Source organism: Echinops telfairi, unplaced genomic scaffold (genome assembly GCF_000313985.2).
Source record: "Echinops telfairi isolate 266 unplaced genomic scaffold, ASM31398v2 ScPeMD7_28;HRSCAF=97, whole genome shotgun sequence".
Lineage (NCBI taxonomy): Eukaryota > Metazoa > Chordata > Mammalia > Afrosoricida > Tenrecidae > Echinops > Echinops telfairi.
The window spans coordinates 2,026,539-2,047,512 of record NW_022103925.1 but is presented as its reverse complement, the minus strand read 5'-3'; the positions used below and the strand labels follow the sequence as shown (position 1 = coordinate 2,047,512).

The following is a 20,974-nucleotide window of genomic DNA, read 5'->3' as shown; positions in this document are numbered from 1 at the left end:
GGCAAGGTAAAAGTAAACCTGAAACTTATGGTACTACGCTCATCAACTTACTGAAAAAACAGGGTGTAAAAGTAATGAAGAAAAAGATGCAATGTTTTCTAAAAGTAGTAAAAAGGTATAATCCATGGTTCCCGGAGGAAGGAACTTTTGATCTAGAGACCTGGGAGAAGGTGATTGAAAACTTAAAGAAAGCACACAGAGATGGGGAGAGTATCCCTATGAAAACGTGGTCTGTGGGTTCAAGTTAAGATGGTTTTTAGACTTTTGCAGGAGGAAGAGAGTGAGGATTATCAGTCTAGTGAGAAGTCTTGTGTGAGCTATCCTAATCTAGAAAAGCAAGCTAAAGTGTATATGAATGAGTATGAATTAGACGATGAAATTTTAGGAGAAACTGAAAAAGCAGGGATTGATTTATTTTCTAAGGCCTTTGATTCTAAAAGAAACCTCATGGCCAAAGCCTATATGCCCTTGGGGGACTGCAGCCTCTGAAGGTTTAAAGGTGATAAAGTACAAGAGGCAGCTGATTCCAAGACCCAAAGTGAGGCTATTAAACGATCCCAAGAAACTCCCTTACTTTCAAAGGTAGAGAAAGCAGAACCAGCAAAGTAGAGAGAAACTTCTAAACTACGCAGATTTAAATCAGGTGAGGAGCAAGCAGGATGTTTCAGGCAGATGAAAAAATTGTAAGTGTAGCTGAGAAGGCAAAGTTTGAATCAGGAGATAGCAGAGTTGAGCCATGTAAACCACCTGAATATAGTGTGGAGAATCACAATACTATCAAGCAAGGCAGTGCTGGAGGAGAAGAGGTCAGATCCAAAGAAAAACAAGCGGAGAGATTTAACGTAGAGGGCGAGGCTCGGGAAGCAAAAAGCAAAGGGGCAGGGTGTAGGAAGACACCATTGCTTTCGCAGGTAGAGAAGAGCATAGCCCAGGAAGCAGATTTAGAATTTAGAGTGGCTTATCCCGTGAGAGTTATAGACAGACAGCCCAACGAGCAGCACCCACAAGGGATTCAAGAACGGCAACATACTGCCTTCCCCTTCAAGCTACTGAAGGACCTCAAGCAAGCTGTATCTAACTATGGTCCAGACTCCCCATTTGTTATTAGTATGATAAAGTCTCTGGCAGATTCTGAGCATTGGATCCCAGCAGATTGGAGGGTGCTAACGAAATCTTGCCTCTCATCTTCAGAATCTTTGCAGTATCAATTACTATGGGCCGAAACAGCTCTTGCACGTGCTCGCAAAAATTCAGAAGAGGGTATAGATATAGGGATTCATCAGCTGCTAGGAGATGAGAATTACATCACAGTTGAGTCCCAACTGCAGTTTGATGAGCAGACATTCACTCAGGTGAGAGAAGTTTGCTTAAAGGCCTGGGAAAAAATAATACCGTCAGGAAGCAGGCCGCCGAATTACACAGCAGTAAAGCAAAGGAATGATGAGCCTTACATAGATTTTATAGCCAGGTTGCAAGATGCTGTCCACAAGAACGTAGCAGACAAAGGGGCAGCAGATAATCTTATTCTTACATTAGCATTTGAGAACGGGAACACATCGTGCCAAGCTGCTATATGCCCTTTCAAGGAGCAGAGCACACTGTTAGATTATATCAGGTTGTGCAGGAATGTAGGGACAGAGCACAGGGCCAACCTCATGGCTGCTGCTTTGACAAGTCACACCAGACCTAGAGGGAAATGCTTTACATGTGGAGAAGAGGGACATTATCAGAGAAACTGCAGGCAGGTATTGCAGAGGAACAGGACAATTTGCACCGGGAAAGACCCAGGTAGAGAGCCAGAGACGGGCTCCAAGGAACCCGGACTTTGCCCCTGCTGCAACAGAGGCAGACACTGGGCGAAGAATTGTCATTGAAGGTTTAGCAATAGAGGACATCCGCTAGAAAGCAACGCCCAGCCAAAAAATGTGTAGCGGGGCGTGCTCCGAGCTCCTCTGAACGGAGCCCAGGAGATAATCCTCAGATGCAGGACCCCATTGGGAATGCTACCAGTCCGCAGTCAGATGTCCGCTCCCCCCAAGGCCTATCCTCTACTAGCAGGGAGAACTCCTCACTAAATTTGACCAGTCAGGAAGACATCCAGCTTTTACCAGATAAGGAACCTACTGCGATCAGGACAGGAGTTCGGGGTCCTTTACCCAAAGGCACAATTGGACTTTTATTAGGGAAATCTAATTTAAATGCTCTCAGATGTGATTAATCAGGACCACAACGGAGAAATTAAGGTAAAGGTCAGATCCGGCCTTCCCTGGACCATAAAAAAGGGAGACAGTTTAGGACCACTGTTGTTACTCCCTTGTGATCCCATGGATAAGAATGATGCCTCTGAGGGAGGTGGCTGGCCGAGGGTGGCTAGAGAAGGTGGCTAAGGAGGACGAAGCAGCGGCTTCTTCTCTGACGGCTAAGCCCCCTCCACAAGGACCATCAAGCGGGGCTGAGGTGAGCAATGCTACCATGAATTGCGTCTGACTCCATTACTTGACTCTATCTTTTAACTCTCATGCTCTCTATGACTTTACTATAATCTCTACTTATTATTGCTGTACAATTGCGCCTACCAAACCTGTGATGTTTTGTGGGGTTCCCTCTTCCCTTTAACCCCACAAGGTGTCAGTAGGAATGTTAAGATAGATGACAGGTAGAAGCTGAGTTACATCAGTAACCTCAATAGACAGTAAGTGGACTGCAGTCATCATAGGACATCTGCATCTGTAAGCCGCATGCTGTGTGTGTGTGCACCAGGACAGGCCCGAAGCTCGATGGAAAGACTGCAATAGTGGAACCGTGTAGGCAGGGTAAAGTCACCCGGGACCAAGGAAAACGCTTTATGTAACGGGAGGCAAAGTTAAAAGTGGCAGCATTGGTTTAAAACACACACACACACACACCCTGCTGTCAGGCCCATTCCCACACATGGAGCTGCGGCAGAGTCACACACACACACACACACACCCTGCTGTCAGGCCCGTTCCCATACATGGAGCCGCAGTAGAGTCTCTCCGGCTCCAGTCCCCCGGGCTGTGCCGCCCAGTGCACTCTTCATGCAGTGTCAGGGCCGGAGAAGCCTGCTACACGGTGACAATGGGTGTGATGGATCTGGACGAAAGGGAAATTTTAAACGTAATTTTGCACGTGAGAAGGTAGTCTCAAAATGCACAAAGCAAAATGAGTTGGACTAGCGTAGTGGACCTGGAAAACCCGCCGTCCTGGTCAGAGTCCCCAGCACTTAGCAGCCCGCTGGGCTCCCCAGGTAAGCACAAGTCGGCATGGTGGGAAAATGGAGGATGGCTGCATCATCCCAAGCTTCCAAACCCTGGGAATCCTGCCCACCTGGGTTTGCGTGGACCCAGGTTGACACTTGCTGTTATGTCAGCCGTGGACAAAGTAGTGGTTACGCGTTGGGTCCACACAGTCCGCAGTTCAGAACCACCAGCTGCTCCGAGAGAGAAAGACAGGCTTTCTACTCCCATGAATAGTTAGTATTGAAAACTCGGCAGGGCGGCTCTGGGGCCCCTGTGCGGTAGGGTCACTGTGAGTGGTTGTTGTTAAGTGTGAAATGACAGCCCATGAGATGGGTAACTGGGGAGACGCCGTTGTGTTTCTGGACAAGGACTAAAGAGCACGTGGTGGCTCTGATTCCTGGGGTCGGCAGGCAGCACTGCATGTGCCATGGGCGCTGGGAAGGCCAAGCGAAACATTCCTTGGGGCAGAGCGGGGGTCAGACTTCTCAGCACGTACAGTGGGCATGTGGTCAGCAGGGACCCGTCCCTGGGGAAGGACGCCGTCTTGGTAAAATAGAGGGTCAGTTAGAGGATGGCCCTCCCGCAAGAAGGTCTGCTGCGGCAGAGCACCCACTGTTGGGCGGCCGTGCTGGATTCTTCGGTGCCTGGCTTGCTGTGAGTTGGGAACAGACTTGGCGGCACCCAGTATAGCAGCACCTGTGTGGTTCTGAGCCCCGAGCCACCCAAGAACCCACGCGGATGGCTGGGCAGATGAACTTGGCCACAAGCAGACGGGAAGTTAGTGTCACAGAGCTGCTGGGTGTCTGTGGGTGTCATCCAGCCCCAGCCAGACCTCGAGAAGGACTGTGGAGTTTGAACACAGTGTGTCTCACACGTGTTGGACAGAATGCCGCAGACCAGCTGGCCCAGCGTGATCATGGACAGCCCCTCAAACGGAGTGTTGTGCGCAAACGTGCGTCCGTGAGGTGACCCTGTCTGTCTACTCCAAGTCCAGAAACCACCAAACCAGGTGTGGGGTTTCGTGCCGCTCACTGCAGCAATAGTCTCGTGGGCCCCCACGTGGGAGACAGGAACACTCTCCAGCCCATCTGAAAACCTGTGCCTGGTGCTCTCCGCACAGTGTGACGGGGCGACTCTGAGGGGCCCTCCTGGTGAAGGGCGGGGTCCCAGGTAGAACTGCAGGCAGGCAGCGCACCTGCATCTCACGGTTTCCACGAGGGCAGGAGGCTGCTCCTGGGGCTGGTGACACGGCCTGTGTCCGTCTGCGTTAAGGGAGCAGCTGAAGCTCCGTTTCATGTGTTCTTAGATTCGGCAGCTCCGAGGCCGGCTTCCGGAAAGGGAGCACCCTGTTTGGTTCATAAATGGATGTGAAGACAAAGTCCAGGACCAGCCACGATGGTCGATGGTCGCTGTCTCAGGAAGGGAAGAAGCTGCGGGCAGGGCCCAGAGGGAACCTTGGCTGGTACACAGTGCTTGGCCTGTAGTTATTCTTTGTGATACACCTGTGTCACTCAGACTCTTCTCCACGCCGGGTACAGTAAAGTGGAAAGCACCAGAGACTGCTGTGACCCTCTGTGCAGACAAAGGGGCCAGGTGGGCCTCCTGCCCGCTGTAAAGACACCCAGTGTGGGTTGATGCAGAGTTGGGCAAACAGGAGACGTAGCCCAGTGGACCCTCACCCCGACCCCTGAGGGTCGAAAGTCGCTGAGAAGTTCGGCCTGGCTCATGATGGAGCTGTGGAAGGCTGTGATGGACACTATTCTCAGAGGTCACCTCCAGACTGAAAATGGCATCAACAGAGAGACTTGCCATCGGCCAAGGCTGACTTCTTCGAGGTGGAGGTCGGACATGCCCGCTGGCCTCTGCCAGCTGGCCCCGCCCCGCAGGCTGGCCTCCAGTAAAGCATAACAGGGCCTCGCACAGCTCACAGACCACACCCACATGTGTGGACTTCCTGGGGACAGACAGCCGCTCAGCCTTGCCCACGTGCAGGCCTCTCTCCAGGCCTGGGCTCTTTGGCCTGGGCCCTGCCCTGCTTAGTGGAGGTTTACATCACTCTTGACCTCTGCCAGGGAAGCCTGCCCACTCCACCCCCTTGCCCTCTCGATCCTGGGTCTGGCAGGTTCTCTCAGCACATGGGCCCTGGGTCCAAACACACTCTGCTCCTGGCTCTGAATCTTGATGGTGACGAGGCCTTTGCAATTGACATCCTCGAAGCCAGCACCCTACTGGGTTTCCATCCTCCTCATTTGGGAGGCTCCAGGCTTGTGAGGGTTTCATCCCATTAGGGGGCTGCCAGCAACTTATTTGCATAGGCCCACCCACTCGTTGCGTGGCCCTCACAAGGCCTTGGCTAGAAGAGCCAGGTTCAGTCATTTGCTGCCGCAGGTGAACTGGGACTTGGAACTGCCACAAGCCGGTCATTTCATTTGGAAGAAAGCGGAGCTGGAGCTGTTCCGCAGGTCAGGGGCCAGTGGTTAGCAGCGTCCATCCTGAATGAGGATTGGTGAAATCCAGGATACGCTATCGGCCCCGCTCCCCTGGGCCTCCTGGGCCATCACCTTGTGGAGTTCAATGGTTAGGCCTTTTTTCCGTGGCACCAGCCTTTCAGAAGTCAGGGAGCACAAAGCATTGTCCCCAACTAGGGACCCCGCAGAGTGACCTCTTGGTGAGCTGAGAGTCATTGCCCCCAACTAGGGACCTCTTGGTGAACCGAGAGACATCCTACAGGTCAGTACAGCCAGTGAGAAACTGGCCAGCAAGTCAGAACATGTTCCACCAGGCGAGGGTGGAGCCACAGGGCTCACACCTCTGCTGCTGGGAGCACACTGGCCAGGAGGGCGGGGTCCTCTGGGTACCAGGAATGGAAGGACAAGTTGGGGGACCTCGCGTGGTGGCATGAGGACATGGATGACAGACAAAGGACCGTCCTGTTATTGAGAGTGCTGGGGTGTGTGCCGTACTCGGGGTGCCCTGGAAAGCCCCCCTACAGTGTGCCACACTTCAAGTGACACCAGTATGCGAGCCCTCATGTGCCTGCCTTGAGGCCACATCCTAGGGGGGGGCGGGGGGCATCTCTGTGTCCTCTGGTCATGGCCTGGGCCGTCCCTTCACCGTGGAGGTGCTCCAACTGCCTGCCCAGCCCTGACATCAGCAGGGTCTCCTGCGGCCCCAGCCCACAGAGCTGGGGGGGAACATGTGGGTCCCTGCCTCACTGGGTGGTGGCGGACGGGGCATCCCGGTTGGGACCCTCTGCCAGGAGGAGCAGGGCCCCTGGGGGTAGGTCTGCCTTTCCTTCCTTTGACGACTCGTGCTTTCCTTCTGCCTCCGCAGATTCTGCCTGGACTCCGCGCGGCAGACGCGACAAAGACTGTCCATCAACTGGTCCAACTTCAGCCTGAAGAAAGCCACGTTTGCTGCCCACTGAAAGAGCTGTAGCTGTGTGCCTGTAGTCTGAGTGCGCTGTGACTGTGGCTCTGCCGGAGCTCCCCGCCAGCGCCTCGGCCGGCCACGAGCTCGGCCCGCTGGACCCGGCCGGGCGAGTGCAGCCGCCCGAGTGGCCACGTTGCCTCTCCATCTTGCCGTCCCGCCCCCCCCCTCCCGTGGGCGGGGCCGGTGGTCCCGCGTCTCCCGCACTCGTCCCGCTCGTCTGAGAGTGTCCACGTCCCGCTATTTGTGTTTGACCCTGACTTGTAGCTGGCTCGTGTAGGACCCTTGCCGAATGAGAAGGTTGGCACTGAGCTGCTCACCCAGTACTCACACGCCGTCAAGTCTGTTCAAGAGCGTACAACTGTATTAACACGAGGCCTGCCGGGCTCCTTCTTTAACATATTGTTAAGTAATATTAAAATCATGTCTTTCTTTTTGAAAGATGGAATACATTAGTACGGCAGAAGACCCTGTCTGGTTGCTTTTTCCCTGGAGAGGGTGGGGGCCAGGGGCTGGTTGCAGCCTCTCGGAGGTCCCCCTGTGGCAGTCTTGTGTCCTCGGTTCCCGGTCCGCCCCTCCAGCTGGGTCTGGATGTTGAGGGAACTTAGACGGGAAGAGAACAGCAAAGTGTCGGGGTTGGCATGTGGGGTGCACGCTTGCTTGGTCAGCGCATTAAAGGGTGCAGCGTGTGTGCTGGTGAGCGTGGGGTGTGCACTTGCAGGTGGTGGGCGCATTAGCATGTGCACTTATGTGTACAATAGCATGTGCAGTGCTGGGTGTGGGAGTGCACTCGAGGGGCATGTGCACACCTGTGAGGTGCTGGGCTCAGCCGGCACAGACAGCCGGTGGGGAAAGGGTAGCAGAGCATCAAAGGTTAGGTGGCAGCCCCGGAAGGCCTTGGCTGAGGCTGAGCTGTGAGGGTTGGGGACCAGCATGGTCCAGGGGGAGCGTCGGCAGGACTGCAGGCTTTGGAGGCAGGTTCTAAGGGGAGAGCCCACTGTAGAAGGTGTGAACCGGGGACACACATTTCAAGATAGAAATCCCACCTCGATGTGCCAGGACAGCAGACCACCCCCCCACCCGCCCCCAGAACACTCCGTGGCTGGCAAGGCCGGGCCAGGAAGGCCCAGCTCACGGAGGTGTCAGGCATGGCCCTGGGCTTCCTCGGTGGCTCGGCTGGGGGTGGGAGTGAGAGGGAGGGCCTGGGCTCGGATCTGGGCACACTGGGTCGGGTCTGAGGCATTCAGCAGGTGCCCAAGGGAGACCGGAGGGCACGGAATCTGTGCACCTGGAATCGGGCTGCCGGCGTGTCACCCCTGGGAGCGAGTGGGCACCTGGACATCAGCAGCTGGCAGTGAAGGAGTGCAGGAGAGCCTGGTGCTGCAGTGACCGTGCCCCTGAGCTCTGTGGGTGTGGATCAGAGAGAATGTGGGAAGCCGGGTGGGAGGATCCCCACAGCGCTCAGAATTTGGCTGTACCAGGTGCAGAAAGAGGGTCAGCTGCTGGTGGGGGCGGGGGGGCTGCTTGCTTGTTGGTGTTTTCCGGTGTGTGGAAAGAGAGTACATCCCTTTGCTCGTGGGATGACTTGGAAGAGGGGGAAACTGAGGCTTGGGCATGGCCACAGTAGGAGCGGTGTCACCAGAGAGGATGAGGGTCCTGAGACCCCACTGGGCATCCAGGGCAAGGGAGCAAATGCCCACCAGTGTGAAAATGGGACCTTCATCCTTGGGGAGCTGCCTGCCTACCGCCCCTCAGCTGGGTTTCCTAGTGATGCGACACTCACCCCGCACTCAGCTTCCTGTCTGTCCATTGGGCCTGCCAGCTGCTGAGGAGGTGGTGGGGGTGAGAGAATAGAATTCCTCTCTCAAACCACCCACTTGTGGGGGCGCTGTGAGCACTGGGCCCACACCGGGAGCAGCAGCCTCACCGAGGGACTCAGCCGGCGCTCGCTGGGTGGGGGGGCAGCCAGGCACACACAGCGAATCCCTGGGTGTGTGTCCTGGTGCGGCATGGGGGTGAAGCCCTGTGAATCCCAGCAAAGGGTCGCCAGAAAGCAGGAGGGCTCAGAATTGTGTTTCCACCGCCAGCGTGAAGAACCCCCATGGAGAGTGTCATCCTAGCAGTGGGGCTGTGTTAGCCCCAGGTACGTTACTGACCTTGCTCTGTAAAGCCCAAGCAAGCCTCACCACACTGAGTCTAGACCAAAAGGAATAAGAACGTAGCCTGTGCTTTGGCACAGGAAGATCAACTGTTGTAACACTCGTCAGTTGAAAACTGAGATCATGACCAGGAGAAATAGCAATCTGTAGAAGTAGACCCAGAAATGACAGGTGATGGGCTAAGCAGACACGAGCTGCTAGAATCATGTAATTATGTTCAAGACCATACAGGAAAACGAACAAGATGAATGAACTATAATATCTCAAATGAAAAAAATACCCTGAGTAGGATCGAAATGGATTTGGAAACTACATGGAAACACCAGTGAAATTGGTAACAGACCAACAGGAACGAGAGTGAAACAGAAGTCCAGAGAGGGGTGGAGACCAGGAACGATGTCAAGGTCTGATGTACATGCAGCTCTAATCCCAGTAAAAGCCACCGGGTCGGGGGAATGTGTGAGGAAGACATGACAGCCCGAAGCATTCCAAATTTGATGAAAACTCAAACCAGAATCTCAGTGATCCCTGAGTGGAATCGACATCAAGAAAGCCTGGTGGTTGCGGTGCCACTGAGTCAGCCCTCCCCCACAGGAGAGAGAGGACCATGCCCGGCCCTCCCCGCTCTGTCCTCACAATTGTTCCCATGCGTGAGTCCGATAAAGAAAGCCATCCTGGGACATACCGTACCTAATTGTTGAATTAAAAAATAATAGTAGCATGACCAAGAGAAAAACATTTAAGACAGATTAGAGGGATTGTGGGGGAGACACATTACAAAGGTAAGAATTCTGCAGACTCATCAGAAACATGCTTAGGCCTATGAGCTAGGAGCCCTGGTGGTGTAGTGGATTACACTTCGGGCCACTAAGCACCGGTCAGCAGTTCAAAACCACCTGGCTCTGCAGAAAAACAACGAGGCTTTCTACTTGCGTAGCGATGTACAGTCTCAGAAACACAAGAAAATGCAAATGACTCTCTGGAAGGAAAAAGGAGACATACTACAGAGCTCTCGGCTACTAAAGAGACAGCAAGAGAGGCCTGTTGTGTGATTGGTACACAGACCCTCTAAGCCCAGATACCGGAGACCTATTGAAACAGGTAAGAATAGTTACCCTTGGACTTGGCGGGTTCTTTTTTCTTTTTTTCCTTCCGGGTTGGTTTTGGTTTGAATTTGCCGTTGTTTTTTTTGGGGGGTAGGGGTTAATGATCCATTTCAAATTATGTGTGTATGGTGTGAGGTAAGGAGCACAGCTCAGCTTTCCCCCAGATTTATATCCAGTCGTAGCCATTTGTACATAGGCTTTCCCGTGGCCACTGTTTTAGGATTAATAGACCCAGAATGCTTCTTGGACGTGAGGATGGCGAGACTTCATCATCGCACGTGCTTTGGACTTGTCCGAGGCTGGGTGCGGAGGGGGAGGTCCGTGGGTCACTAGATGGGTGAGGGCAGGGGCTGACCATGCTTCTGGTCACCAGGAGTGAGGGGAAGAGGCAGAGACCCCAGCTTTCTTGATGCTCGCTGCCAGTGTACCAGGCTGCTGTCTCCAGTCTGCTTGGGACGTTTCAAGATGACCCTACCGTGTGCGGCTGTCTGACAGTCCCCGCACGTGTCCTTCCTCTGTGACTGCTGCTCTTCAGTTTCTTCTCCTCGTTGGGATTTACTCCACTCTTCTGCCCCTTCCTCCAAGGCTGAGGGTTGCAGGGTAACTGTTCTTACCTGTTTCAATAGGTCTCTGGTGTTTGGGTTGTAGAGGGTCTGTGTACCATGTCTACCTCGTATGACGTCTCACAGCGGGCCTCTCACTATCTTTTAGTAGCTGAGAGCTCTGTAGCGATGGCTCCCTTTTCTTTCCGGGTAGCAGTTGGCATTTGCTGTCTTTCTCTGTCCATCATACGTCTTGCACTAGGGCATTGTTTGTTGTAACCGATTTGCTCTCTCGATGTACTGCCCTCTCGTGACTTCCTTCATTGGGAAGGACTTGTTGTGAGGTGCCACCGAGAGAGTTCAGACCCACCGCGGCATTCTGCCGACAGATGGAAACAAACACTGACCATCCTCACAGCTGTTCCTGCGCTTCAGCCCATGTGGAAGCTAACCCATCTCCTGAGGGCCTCCTCTCCTGACGGCGTGTCCAAAGTATGTAAGACGAAGTCTCACCACCAGGGAGCACTGCGGCTGCACTGCTTGTCTTCCTGGCAGTCCAAGGTCCAGTCTGTCCTCCAGCACCACCATTCAAGCGCATCCGCTCCTTGTCTTCCTTAGTCGACGCCCAGCTTCCACAGGCATATGATGCAACAAAGCGTGCCATGGCGGGGTCAGGGGCACCTTGGTCCTCACAGTGGCACCCTTGCTCTTCAGTGCTCCAGAAGAGGGCAGTGCAACAGGCCTTTTGATCTCCCGACTGCTGCTTCCATGAGCTCTGGCAAGACAACCTCCCTGATGGCTTCAAGCTTGTCTCCATTGATCACGATGTTACTCCTTGGCCCAGTTGTGAGGATTTGGGTTTTTCTTTACATTGAGCCACAACCCATACTGCAGGTTTCGATCCGTGTCTTCCTAGCAAGGGCTCCAAGTCCTCCTGCCTCCAGCAAGCAAGGTTGTCATCTGCATATTGCAGGTGGTTAATAAGCCTTCCTCCAATCCTGATGCCACATTCTTCTTCATGGCTACTTAGATCGCTGGATTTACACCTTTCTCAGTTTCTACTATATTCATGTACAGCTAAAAGAATCCCCAATTCCACAGCCCATCACTTGACAGCCAGGTTGTTGGACGGTGGTGGTTTGTGTGTAGCTGTCACTTGGGAAGCTAGGTTACTGGTATATCACATACCTGGAGGGTCACCCAAGTGAACAGGCTTCAGTGAAGCTTCCGGTAGTTGAAAAATAGCCTTTAGTGATAGAAAAGACGTGGAGGGTTGCATGATACAATGTTGCAAGAGCACTGAATCGCTTCTTTATGTAAGTACCTTTTTCCAGCAACTGAGCAAGTGACTGCACCCTGGGACCTCATCAGATGGGCTACACAGTTATCGAATTGAACCCGTAGGAAGAAACAATGGAGAAACTCCAACGTCAGCAGTCAAGACGAGGCCAAGGACCAACTGTGGAGCAGACTTAGCAGCTGTCATACTAAGTTCAGGTGAAGCTGAAGGAAATGAAATCGGATCCACCAGAGCTAAAATAGGCCCTTGAGCCTGTCTCACCTGGATTTCAGGGACAGATCTGACACAGAGAGCACTGGTGACAGAAGACGTGATGAGCGGTGGGAGGGACCGCAGGGACACCCATGTGGAGAAGTCCGAAGGCCATTAAAAAGACAAGAAATGAAGGGTGACATGGGTGTCGGAAGAGACTCAAACTTGCTCTTACTCGTCGAGACGCTAAGGTAAGTGGAAGAAAAGATGACATCAAAGAGCTAAAGAGGAAGTTCTCAAAGGGCAGCTGGAGAAGACAAAGTCAAATATTACTTTGAAATGTGCAAGGACCTAGAGTTAGAAAATGAAAAAGATGAGCATGCTCCACTGCCTGAAAGGGAAAGAGATGCAGAAAACATTCAAGTCTCAAGTTGCATCTTGGATGCTGCAGGAAGGAGCGAGAGATGAGCACAAACAACACCAAAAACCACGCAGTCAGTGTACCACGTCGGGAAGGTGTGGCCCAGGGTGTCAGCCTTCCACCCATCTCAGCCTGTGTGCTGGGGGTAAGAAGCAGACTCGACTCTGATTGTTAACAGCCTGGGGGTGAAGATGACACTGTGCTTGCTGCAAGCGAGAGATCCTTGGAGCACTTGCTGATGAAAATCGAAGACTGAAGCTTGGGCCTAGATTGCCAACTCTGTGTAAAGGGAAGAAACCCTCCAACTGGACCAATAGACAACATACAGGGAAAAGACAAGTTTGAATCCTCAAGCAAAGCTCATAGAAGCAGCAGTCAAAAACAAAACCAAAAAAACCCCGAACAATCAGGTATCGCCCTGGACCTCTCTGCTGCACAATGCGACTTCTTTGAAGTCCTGTCGAGGGAGGAGCTCCCATTGAGGACTAAGGTGCATCTGCTCCAAGTCATGGTATTTTCAGTCACCTCCCACACTAGTGAAAGGGGGACACTGATGACGAGCCGAGCCTCTAGATGATGGTGCTGGGGAGAGTGTGGCAAGTACGCTGGACTGCCTGCCGTAAGAACAAAGGGATCTGTCTCGGAAGCACCGCCAGAGTACGGAGGGCAGTAAGAGCTCCTGTACTCTGGGTGTCATCTGGAGGGGCCCGTCCCTGAAAAAGATGCCATGCACAGTAGAAGGTCAGCCAAGTGGAAAGAGGCAGACCCTCCAGGAGGTCGGTCGTCACGTGACTGCAGACGTGGGCTCACCCGTAACAAATGTAAGGCTGGTGCGGGGCTGGACGGGGCTTCGTGCCGTTGTCTGAAACGGACTCCGCGGCACCTAGTAACAGCAAGGAGACCTTTGGGAATGTTGCATATCCCTTCTGCGTTTGCCCTTCGACGGCGTCCACTATTTTATTGGCAGTAGTGCTGGCTTCATGTCCATGCTGCCTGTCTGTCAGGCACCCACACCTTTTCTTGGTCAGTGCTGTCATGGACTCTACTTTGTCCATCATTTCCATCCCGTCTTTAAGGAGCATCCTTTGTGGTTATTTTTATTCAATATGACAGTCTCTGTCTTTCCACTGGTGTGTTTGGTCCATTCATATTTTATGTAATTGCTTATATTCTTGGGCTTGTCTGCGGTTTGTTTCATTCTTCCATCTTATTCCCTTATTCCTACCTTGTCACACTTTGGCTTAAGCATAAACACACACACACAACATGGAATATTTTCCACATACTTTTTAGTTAAGTATTTTTATGACTGTTTCAGTGGTTACCCTACAGGTTACAGGATGTGTCCTGAACTTATTACAGTCCGTTTTAAATAAATACAAGAGTTTTTCATCATCTTGGCACTGCAAGGCTCTAAAGCCAGCCAGACTGGAATCCCCAACCCCGTCTAGGCAGAGCTGGCCCTTTGCTGGCCCGAAAGCCCTGGGAGCCTTGAAAGGTACGCCATCCCCCACACAATGGGGACACTGACACAGGAAGGTGGAGTTTCGCCACCAGGACAAGAGGGCCGGGCCTTGTTCAAGAGCAGTTGGGGAGGGGAGCTGGATCCCACCATCGGGCAGTCAGACCCTCCGTGTATAGCCAGTGTTCTCCCAGACCACTTTCTCTGCGTGGTCTGGCTGTGCTGATAGAGGCTGGCCCCATCCTGACGTCAGGTCACCGCACCTGCCTGGGCCCTGGGATCTGCTAAGTGCAGTTCCCCAGCATCCAGGCCCCCAGTCCACACGGTGCACCTCCACTCACCTGCCCCCAGTTTCTGTAGGCTGCCTGGAGCACAGGGGACAAGGGCAGGGAGGCTGGTCCAGTTGATCAGTAGCAGCACAGACTACATGGCCAGTGTGCCCCATCCCAAAGGCCCAGGCAGCCCCTCCATGCCCACTGGGAGGTGAGACTGGTAAGCAGAGCTATCCATCACCGGCTCCTGGGCAGGTGGCCAAGCCCTTCCCCTGGGGGACACATTGGGACACTGCAGCCCGTACAGCGGTAATCCCAGCGACAGCATTTCCTTGCAGAAGCCAGTGAGGGGCATGAACGCGGTTTTTATCCTCAGGGAGCCTGCCTTAAATGCTGAAGCCAGTGAGGGGCATGAACGCGGTTTTTACCCTCAGGGAGCCTGCCTGAGCAGTGCCAGGCCCCCAGCAGTCTGTCACAGGCCTCAGCACCCCCAGCCCCTGACAACACAGGCGCTTCCCCAGACTGGCCCGTCCCGTCCAGGGCCTGCGCAGGCGCGTGGGCAGGGATGTCGGAAGCCGGCAGCACAGCGTGGCCAATGGGAGGGCGGGCATTGCGGGTACAGGGCGGGGCTGCTCACTGGCAGCACTCGGCCACGTGCTTGAAGAGCTCCTCTCCCTGTTCGTCGCTGAAGTGGCGCAGGCAGTGGGGACACTGGAGGTCTCCCTGGCCCCTGGGGCCTGTGGGCGGCTCTGGCCGTGAGGGCAGCAGCACCGCCTGTGCTGGGGCCTCAGTCGCCAAGTCCGGCCCCCAGGTGTCCTGGAAGAGAAGGCAGCGCCTTCTGTGGGGGTGGGGACAGGACAGCGCGGTGCTCGGTCCACGAGCAGGCTCCCCGTGTCCAGGGCCCAGAGCTTCCGAGGTGCTAGTGACGTGGGTCCCAGGTGTCTAAGCCACCAGCCTGGGGCTCCTGAGGGGAGGGAGGCCAGCTCCAGGGCCCATCCCACCTGCTCTGGGGCCAGGTGGACCCTGCCCTGCACTTCCTCCTCACTGCAGGGGGTGGGGCGCTCAGCACTGCCCCCTCAACCCCATGTCCCACTCTGAGTGCAGGGGGCACTGGCCAGCTCTCAGTATCTGGCTATGGCCCTGCCTGCGCTATGAGGAGACACAAGGCCCACTTCCATCCAAAGCCAGATGGCAGGCACAGAGGCTGCTGACCTATGTCCAGTCCGGGGGACACACAGAACCCTGTCTGAGGCAGTGGGTAGGGCCACCCTGGGGTCAACCAGGCACCTCTCTGTGAACCTGGAGGATCAGGGGACAGGAGCTAGCCATGGTCCCCAACCCTTTTTCCACAGGGAGAGATGCCGCTGGTCTGGGCCTCCCCCCCACACGTATCCTCGGGGAACAGGGCAGGGACTATCTCCGAGAGGATGGGAGGCTCCACAGTTTCAGGGTGTTCGTCCACCTGTTGCAGGCCCCCTGGGAGGTGCCCACTGGATGGGGACAGCCCAAATGAGCTTGACCTCACTGAGGGTCACTCCATCCCCTCCCTGCCCTCATCTAAGCACCTGGACACCCAGGTGGGGCAGCAGGTGAGGCCTCATGCAGGCGGTCCTCTGACACCCTCCCCCACCGAAAACCCAAGACCAGACACATGGCGGGGGCGAGCCAGGCAGAGTGGGTGCTGATACCGGGGCGCACCTGTCTCCTGGATATCTGGTCCTGCAGGGAGGCCACTGTGTCCTGCAGCTCCTGGATCCTGCCCTGGGCCCGCTCTCGATCCGCCCGCTCCGATGAGAAGTCATCCTTGTACACAAGGAGCTGTGTGCGGGGAGACCACCACATCTTCTCACCCACAGGGGGTCCACCACTGCCCACCCAGATGTCCTGGTCTCCCTGCCTCCCAACTGAGGCAGCTAGCGTGGCCCCCACCTATTTCCCCCTGGGTGTCAGCACTGCCTGTCCAGCAGGGTCCCAGCCCCCACCCGCCCAGTCCCCCAGCCATGCATCTGTCCAATGCTCACCCAGCAGTACCCCATCCTTCCCAGCCACCCGCCAGCTGAGCGCCCAGCGCCATCCCTGCCACACGTGCACACACACCTGCTGCTCCAGCATCTGCCCCCGCTCCAGCGCGGCATCTCGGGACCCCCAAGCAGCCACCAGCTCCCGCTGAGCCTGGGCCTGCTGGCTAAGCGCCTCCTGCAGCTGCTGGCTGAGCCTGGCCACCTCGTTCCGCAGGTGCATGGCAGAAGGTGGGTCTGGCTGGCCCAGGGCCTGCAGCCCCCGCACATACTTGTCCCTGCTGGCATCGTACCGCTGCCACCTGGCGTTGAGGTCCTCCACCTGGGGCCCGGGGAGCAGCCGCGCTCAGGGCTAGCCAGGCCACCCCTGGGCAGGAGGGCCAGCTGGTCCTGTCAGTGAGTGCTGCCCCAGGTTCACCCAGGAACCCCACAGCAACACCAGGCAACTGAAGGGATGCCTGCCACCCCACCCCCACCGGGCAGAGCCCCTGCCTCCTGCATCCCCAGAGCAAGGCAAGGGTGGGCGTGCAGGGTGGCAGCCAGGAAGGCAGGCCCCGGGGCCTGGCCAGGCTCAGAGGCCAGCACGGAGGCAGGGCACTCACTCGAGTGACCTTGGCCTTCAGGTGCTGGTTCTCTTCCCGTAACTTCTCCACCTCAGCCTGCAGGACAGCGTCCCCACCAAGGGGCCCTGGCTGTGGGAGGAAGAGACAGAGGGGCCACTGTGTCACCAGCCCGGCTGTGTAGGTCACCTGCCGCCTCCTGGAGCCTGGGGGCTGGGGTCTTCAGTACATCTGGCTCTGAGCTAAGATCCCCTGCTCCAACCCAGCGGGGGCCGTGGGGTGTGGTGAGCCTGGGGCATCACCCTGTGACCGCCCAGCCCCCTGCCGTGAGACTGCCTCTGCCCACTGCGCCCTCATGTGGGAGTCACTTGTAAGTTCCTCAGCTTCGCCCAGTCGGGTGGGGTGGGGAAGAATTGAAGGCTGTGGGTCAGGCTGGTGTCCCAAAGGCCACTGGACGGGAGCGACAGCCAGGAAGTGCAGTGGGGCGGTGCACAGAGTTTCAAGTGGCCGCAAAGCATGGCACAGAAGGAGGCCACTGAGGACGAAGCTGTGCCTGGCCCTTGGCACGCAGGGACACCCACGGGGGTGGGGGGGGCATGGTGACTCAGGGCCCGGCTGTGCCCTCTCCCCGGGCAGCTCCCTGCAGCCTAGCCTCTGTTCCTCCTGAAGTTCCCTTTTTCACAGAGCCCGCTGCTCGCGGCGGCCCCCCACCCCCGCAGACCACAAGGGAACTTTTCCAACTCCTGGAAGATTCCGTCAGAAAGCTGGTCTCTGCGGTGGGGACCCACGGGGCTGTCCCGGGAGGGAAGAGAAGGGATGAGGCCCCACCAGGCCCAGCTTGGTTTCTCCTCGGCTGCCCAGTCCAGATGGCTGTGAGTACCTGGCATGCTGGAGCAAGGACAGATGGATGGACAGACGGATGGCACATGTCCAACCCGATTCATCCCACTTCCAACACCCATGTCCAGATGCCCCCACCCCCCCATGGCTCCACCCGTGCAATTCCTGACACTGAACCTCCTCAGTGGAGCCCCTCCAGCTTGCCTCACACACCCACTGTGAGCACACCCCTCAGCCCCCACGGGCGGGCTCTGCCTGTCCTGTGTCAGGGCCATCCAGAACAGGGGCCGTCAGGATAACAAGGGAGCCAGGCCTGGGCGAGATGGCCCAGCTTCCAGGCCATGAGCATGCACATCTACTGGGACCCCAGGGCCGCACCTGCTACAGCCAGGGACTCAGAAGCAGAGCCCACCCAAGGTCTCAGGACCTCACTTGTATGGGTCTCCTCACTGACCGCCTGGCCCTTCCTCCTCCTCCCCCTCCCCCTCAATCCAGATGAGACCAGGAAGCTTGACTGGGAGCGTGGGGGTGGGACACACCCTCCCTTCCTATTCCTCATTCTGCCCCCACAGCTGGCAAGCTTCCTGGGAACCTCGACGGTGTGGCCATCTGACGAGCCACGGGAGAGGGAGCAGTCACCCCTGCTGCTTGACTCGGTTATTGTGTCCCCCTAAATAGGTGAAGCCGTCCTCACCCCGCTCGCTCGCTATGACTGGCCCTGTTTGGGAGGAGTGGTTCTGGGCTATGCTAATGAGCCTATAGCCCAGGTCAGACCCATGGCCCTCAGTGCATTCTGAAGACCAGCACCCCTGTAGGAGGTTCCCGACACCCCAACTCTTAATGGGAGCCGAGAGTCTCCTCTTTCTCCCACCTAGCGGCTGGTGGTTTCAAACTTCTGACTTTGCGGTTAGCAGGCCAACATTCACCACAACACCCCCAAGGGCTCCGTGCAGACCCAAAATAAAGCCGGCCATCAGGGAGGTGAGTCTGTCTCTCCTCAACCCTGCAGGACAGAGTAGAACTGCTCCTCGGCACTGCTGAGGCCCAAACCTTTACAGCAGCGGACGGCCTCATCGTTCTCCCACGGAGCTGCTGGTGGACTCAAACCGCCTACCTTTCGGTGAGCAGCCAAGAGCTTAGCCGCTCTGCCACCTGGTCCCTTCATCTGTGAGGTCAAACCCACTGTCATAAAGTCCACTCTGCCTCAGAGCGACCATAGAGGGCAGAATAAACTGCTCCTGACGGGTTCTGGGACTGTCCGTCTTCATGGGAGCAGACAGCCTCATCTTTCTCCCAGCCGGTGAGTTCGAATCTCCAACCTTGTGGTTGGCGGCAGACACAAACTAAAACCCACCACAGCGACCCTACAGAATGTAGTAGAACTGCCCGAAGGTCGAATCTTTAGGGAAGCAGACTGCAAATGAACACCCAGGCTCGCGGTTAGCAGCCCAATAGCTAACCTGCAGCGCCACCAGGGACCTACAAGGAGCAGACTAGGCACAGAAGCAGGGACAGGCCGGAAGACAGATGCCACGTGACCATGGACACGGACTGCCAGCCACATGGACTGTCCTTGGTGCTCCCACTGGCATGACTGCTGTTAATAGCCGCCGCACAGGAAACCGCATGGCCCACCTCCTCCTCGAGGGTCTCGGTCCCTGCCACTCGCTGCCTCTCCTCCAGACACCGGGCCAGCTGCTGGCACATCCGGGCGGTGGCGGCCAGCGTCCTCCGAAGCTGGTGGGCCTCCTCGGCCAGGGAGCGACACAGCACGTGGCTGGTGGCCCGGGCCCGCGCCTGCTGGGCTGTCTCGGCCTCCGTCAGCTCCTGTGCCTCCCTCTCCTTCTCCTGCAGGGACTCTTTCAGCCTGGAGATCTCCTAGGGAAACGTCCAGAAGTTAATGCCGTGAGGGGCACCAAGGGCCCTGAGGAGGCGCAGGGTCCGCATCTGACCACCTTTGGCTACACAAGCTGAGGAGCCACGAGGCAGGGGTCAGAGGTGCCTCCACCCTCCAGCCTCCTTCACCTGCCCTGACTGACACCCACCCCCCTCCCAGGGCACTCCACGGCTCTGCTCGGATCACGGTTCTCCACAGCTCTGATCAGAACGGCGCCACGCAGAACTCACTGACAGCACGTCCGACGATGGAAGTTTTACTACAGGAGTTTATGAAGGTGATGGCAAAGAATATGGAAAGAACAACCCGATCTGTCCCGGAAGAAGTCGAGCCAGAGTGCTCCTAAGACACAAGGATGGCAAGGCTTCCCATCTCGCGTACTTTGCACATGCCGTCAGGAGGGACCAGTCCCTGGAGAAGGACATCGTGCTGGGTCAAGTGGAGGGGCGGTGAGAGAGGAAGGTCCTCAAAGACATGAGTGGACACAGTGGCTGCGTCAATGGGCTTGGGCACGATTGTGTGGACGGCGCAGGGCCTGGTGGTGTTTCCGTTTGTTGTGCACGGGGTACAGGGGTACACAAGCGCAACGTTGTTTCACTGTTGAAACACATGCGACCAAGCACAGGCCAATGTCAGGCTCTCCACTTGACCGCCAGAGTGGTACTCATGACGGTAATCATACAGTGAAGTGCTCACCAAGTTCACCACTGCTGTAAACAGAAACCCGGACTGAGACCACCCACGGCTGTGGAGGGAGCGGGGCTGTACCTCTTTCCCTCTGAGGATGGGCTGGGAGGTCCAAAGCACTGACCTGTTGGTTAGCAGCCCAGCAACTAACCCGTTGACCCAACTAACAGAAAACCCTCCATAAACTAATGAACTCAAAAAATAAACGGGCAAGCCTACTGCATCAAGTCTGTTTGAGTCAGAATGGCCCTCCGTAGCTTTCTGAGGCTAGAAATCTTTGTGGAGACAACAGTCTCATCGGTTGGGGTGTCCCTGGGGTGGGTTTGAAGCATCGACCTTGCTGCTCGCAGCCCAGTGCCCAGTCCACAGCGCCGTCTTAAACAGAAACTTGCTACCCCTAAAACAATGACGCGTTTCCCTTCTCCCGGAGTCAGCTGGGCTGACACTTGCCCCCCACCCCCACCCCACGAGAGTGACAGGCAGAACTGCTCTGTGGAGCGGGGCATGTCCTAGGCGGTGGTCCTCCGAGATGCCTCCGCGTGGCTGGGTCCCGCTGTGATGCTTGGCGCTGCGCCCCCTCTATTCCAAGCACCCCATGACTTCCGCGGGTACCCCCCTCCAGGCCCGGCTTCTCTCCTGGGCAAACTGGGACGACAGGGCCAGGGAGGACCAGGAAGAGCTGCGGGGGCACGTCTGCTTCAAGTGCGGGTGCGGTGCATGCTGATGAAAAGCGGAGTGGATAGGAAGGAGGGAACCGATTACAAGGGACTACATGTGACCTCCTCCCTGGGGGACGGACAACAGAAAAGTGGGTGAGGGGAGACGTCGG

The 20,974-nt window shown here is 56.2% G+C and overlaps 2 protein-coding genes across 2 annotated transcripts in view; one reads left to right on the top strand and one right to left on the bottom strand.

The window, feature by feature from the left end:
* The window catches only part of FAM193A (family with sequence similarity 193 member A), an 83,261-nt gene extending 76,106 nt beyond the window's left edge, over positions 1-7,155 (top strand). The window contains exon 20 of the mRNA XM_045289489.1: positions 6,594-7,155. Within this exon, the coding sequence (XP_045145424.1) occupies positions 6,594-6,687 (94 nt within the window). The 3' untranslated portion in view covers positions 6,688-7,155. The remainder of the gene's footprint in view (positions 1-6,593) is intronic.
* A 7,518-nt stretch (positions 7,156-14,673) lies between these two features.
* TNIP2 (TNFAIP3 interacting protein 2) lies at positions 14,674-19,848 on the bottom strand. The gene is made up of 6 exons (XM_004715101.2): positions 19,840-19,848; positions 19,197-19,439; positions 16,764-16,853; positions 16,241-16,483; positions 15,842-15,961; positions 14,674-14,959 (listed from the first exon to the last, which is right to left on the bottom strand). The coding sequence occupies exons 1-6, from the start codon at positions 19,846-19,848 to the stop codon at positions 14,777-14,779; spliced, it is 888 nt and encodes a 295-aa protein (XP_004715158.1). The 3' UTR covers positions 14,674-14,776.
* Between the last annotated feature and the right edge of the window lie 1,126 nt (positions 19,849-20,974).

Bases quoted from the DNA above. Each gene is read 5' to 3' on its own strand.
- TNIP2 (XM_004715101.2), bottom strand. The intron at 15,962-16,240 runs GTGTGTGTGCAC...CCCCGCACACAG, and splicing joins GGCAGATGCTGGAGCAGCAG to CTCCTTGTGTACAAGGATGA. The intron at 14,960-15,841 runs GTGCGCCCCGGT...CTTCTCTTCCAG, and splicing joins ACCAGATATCCAGGAGACAG to GACACCTGGGGGCCGGACTT.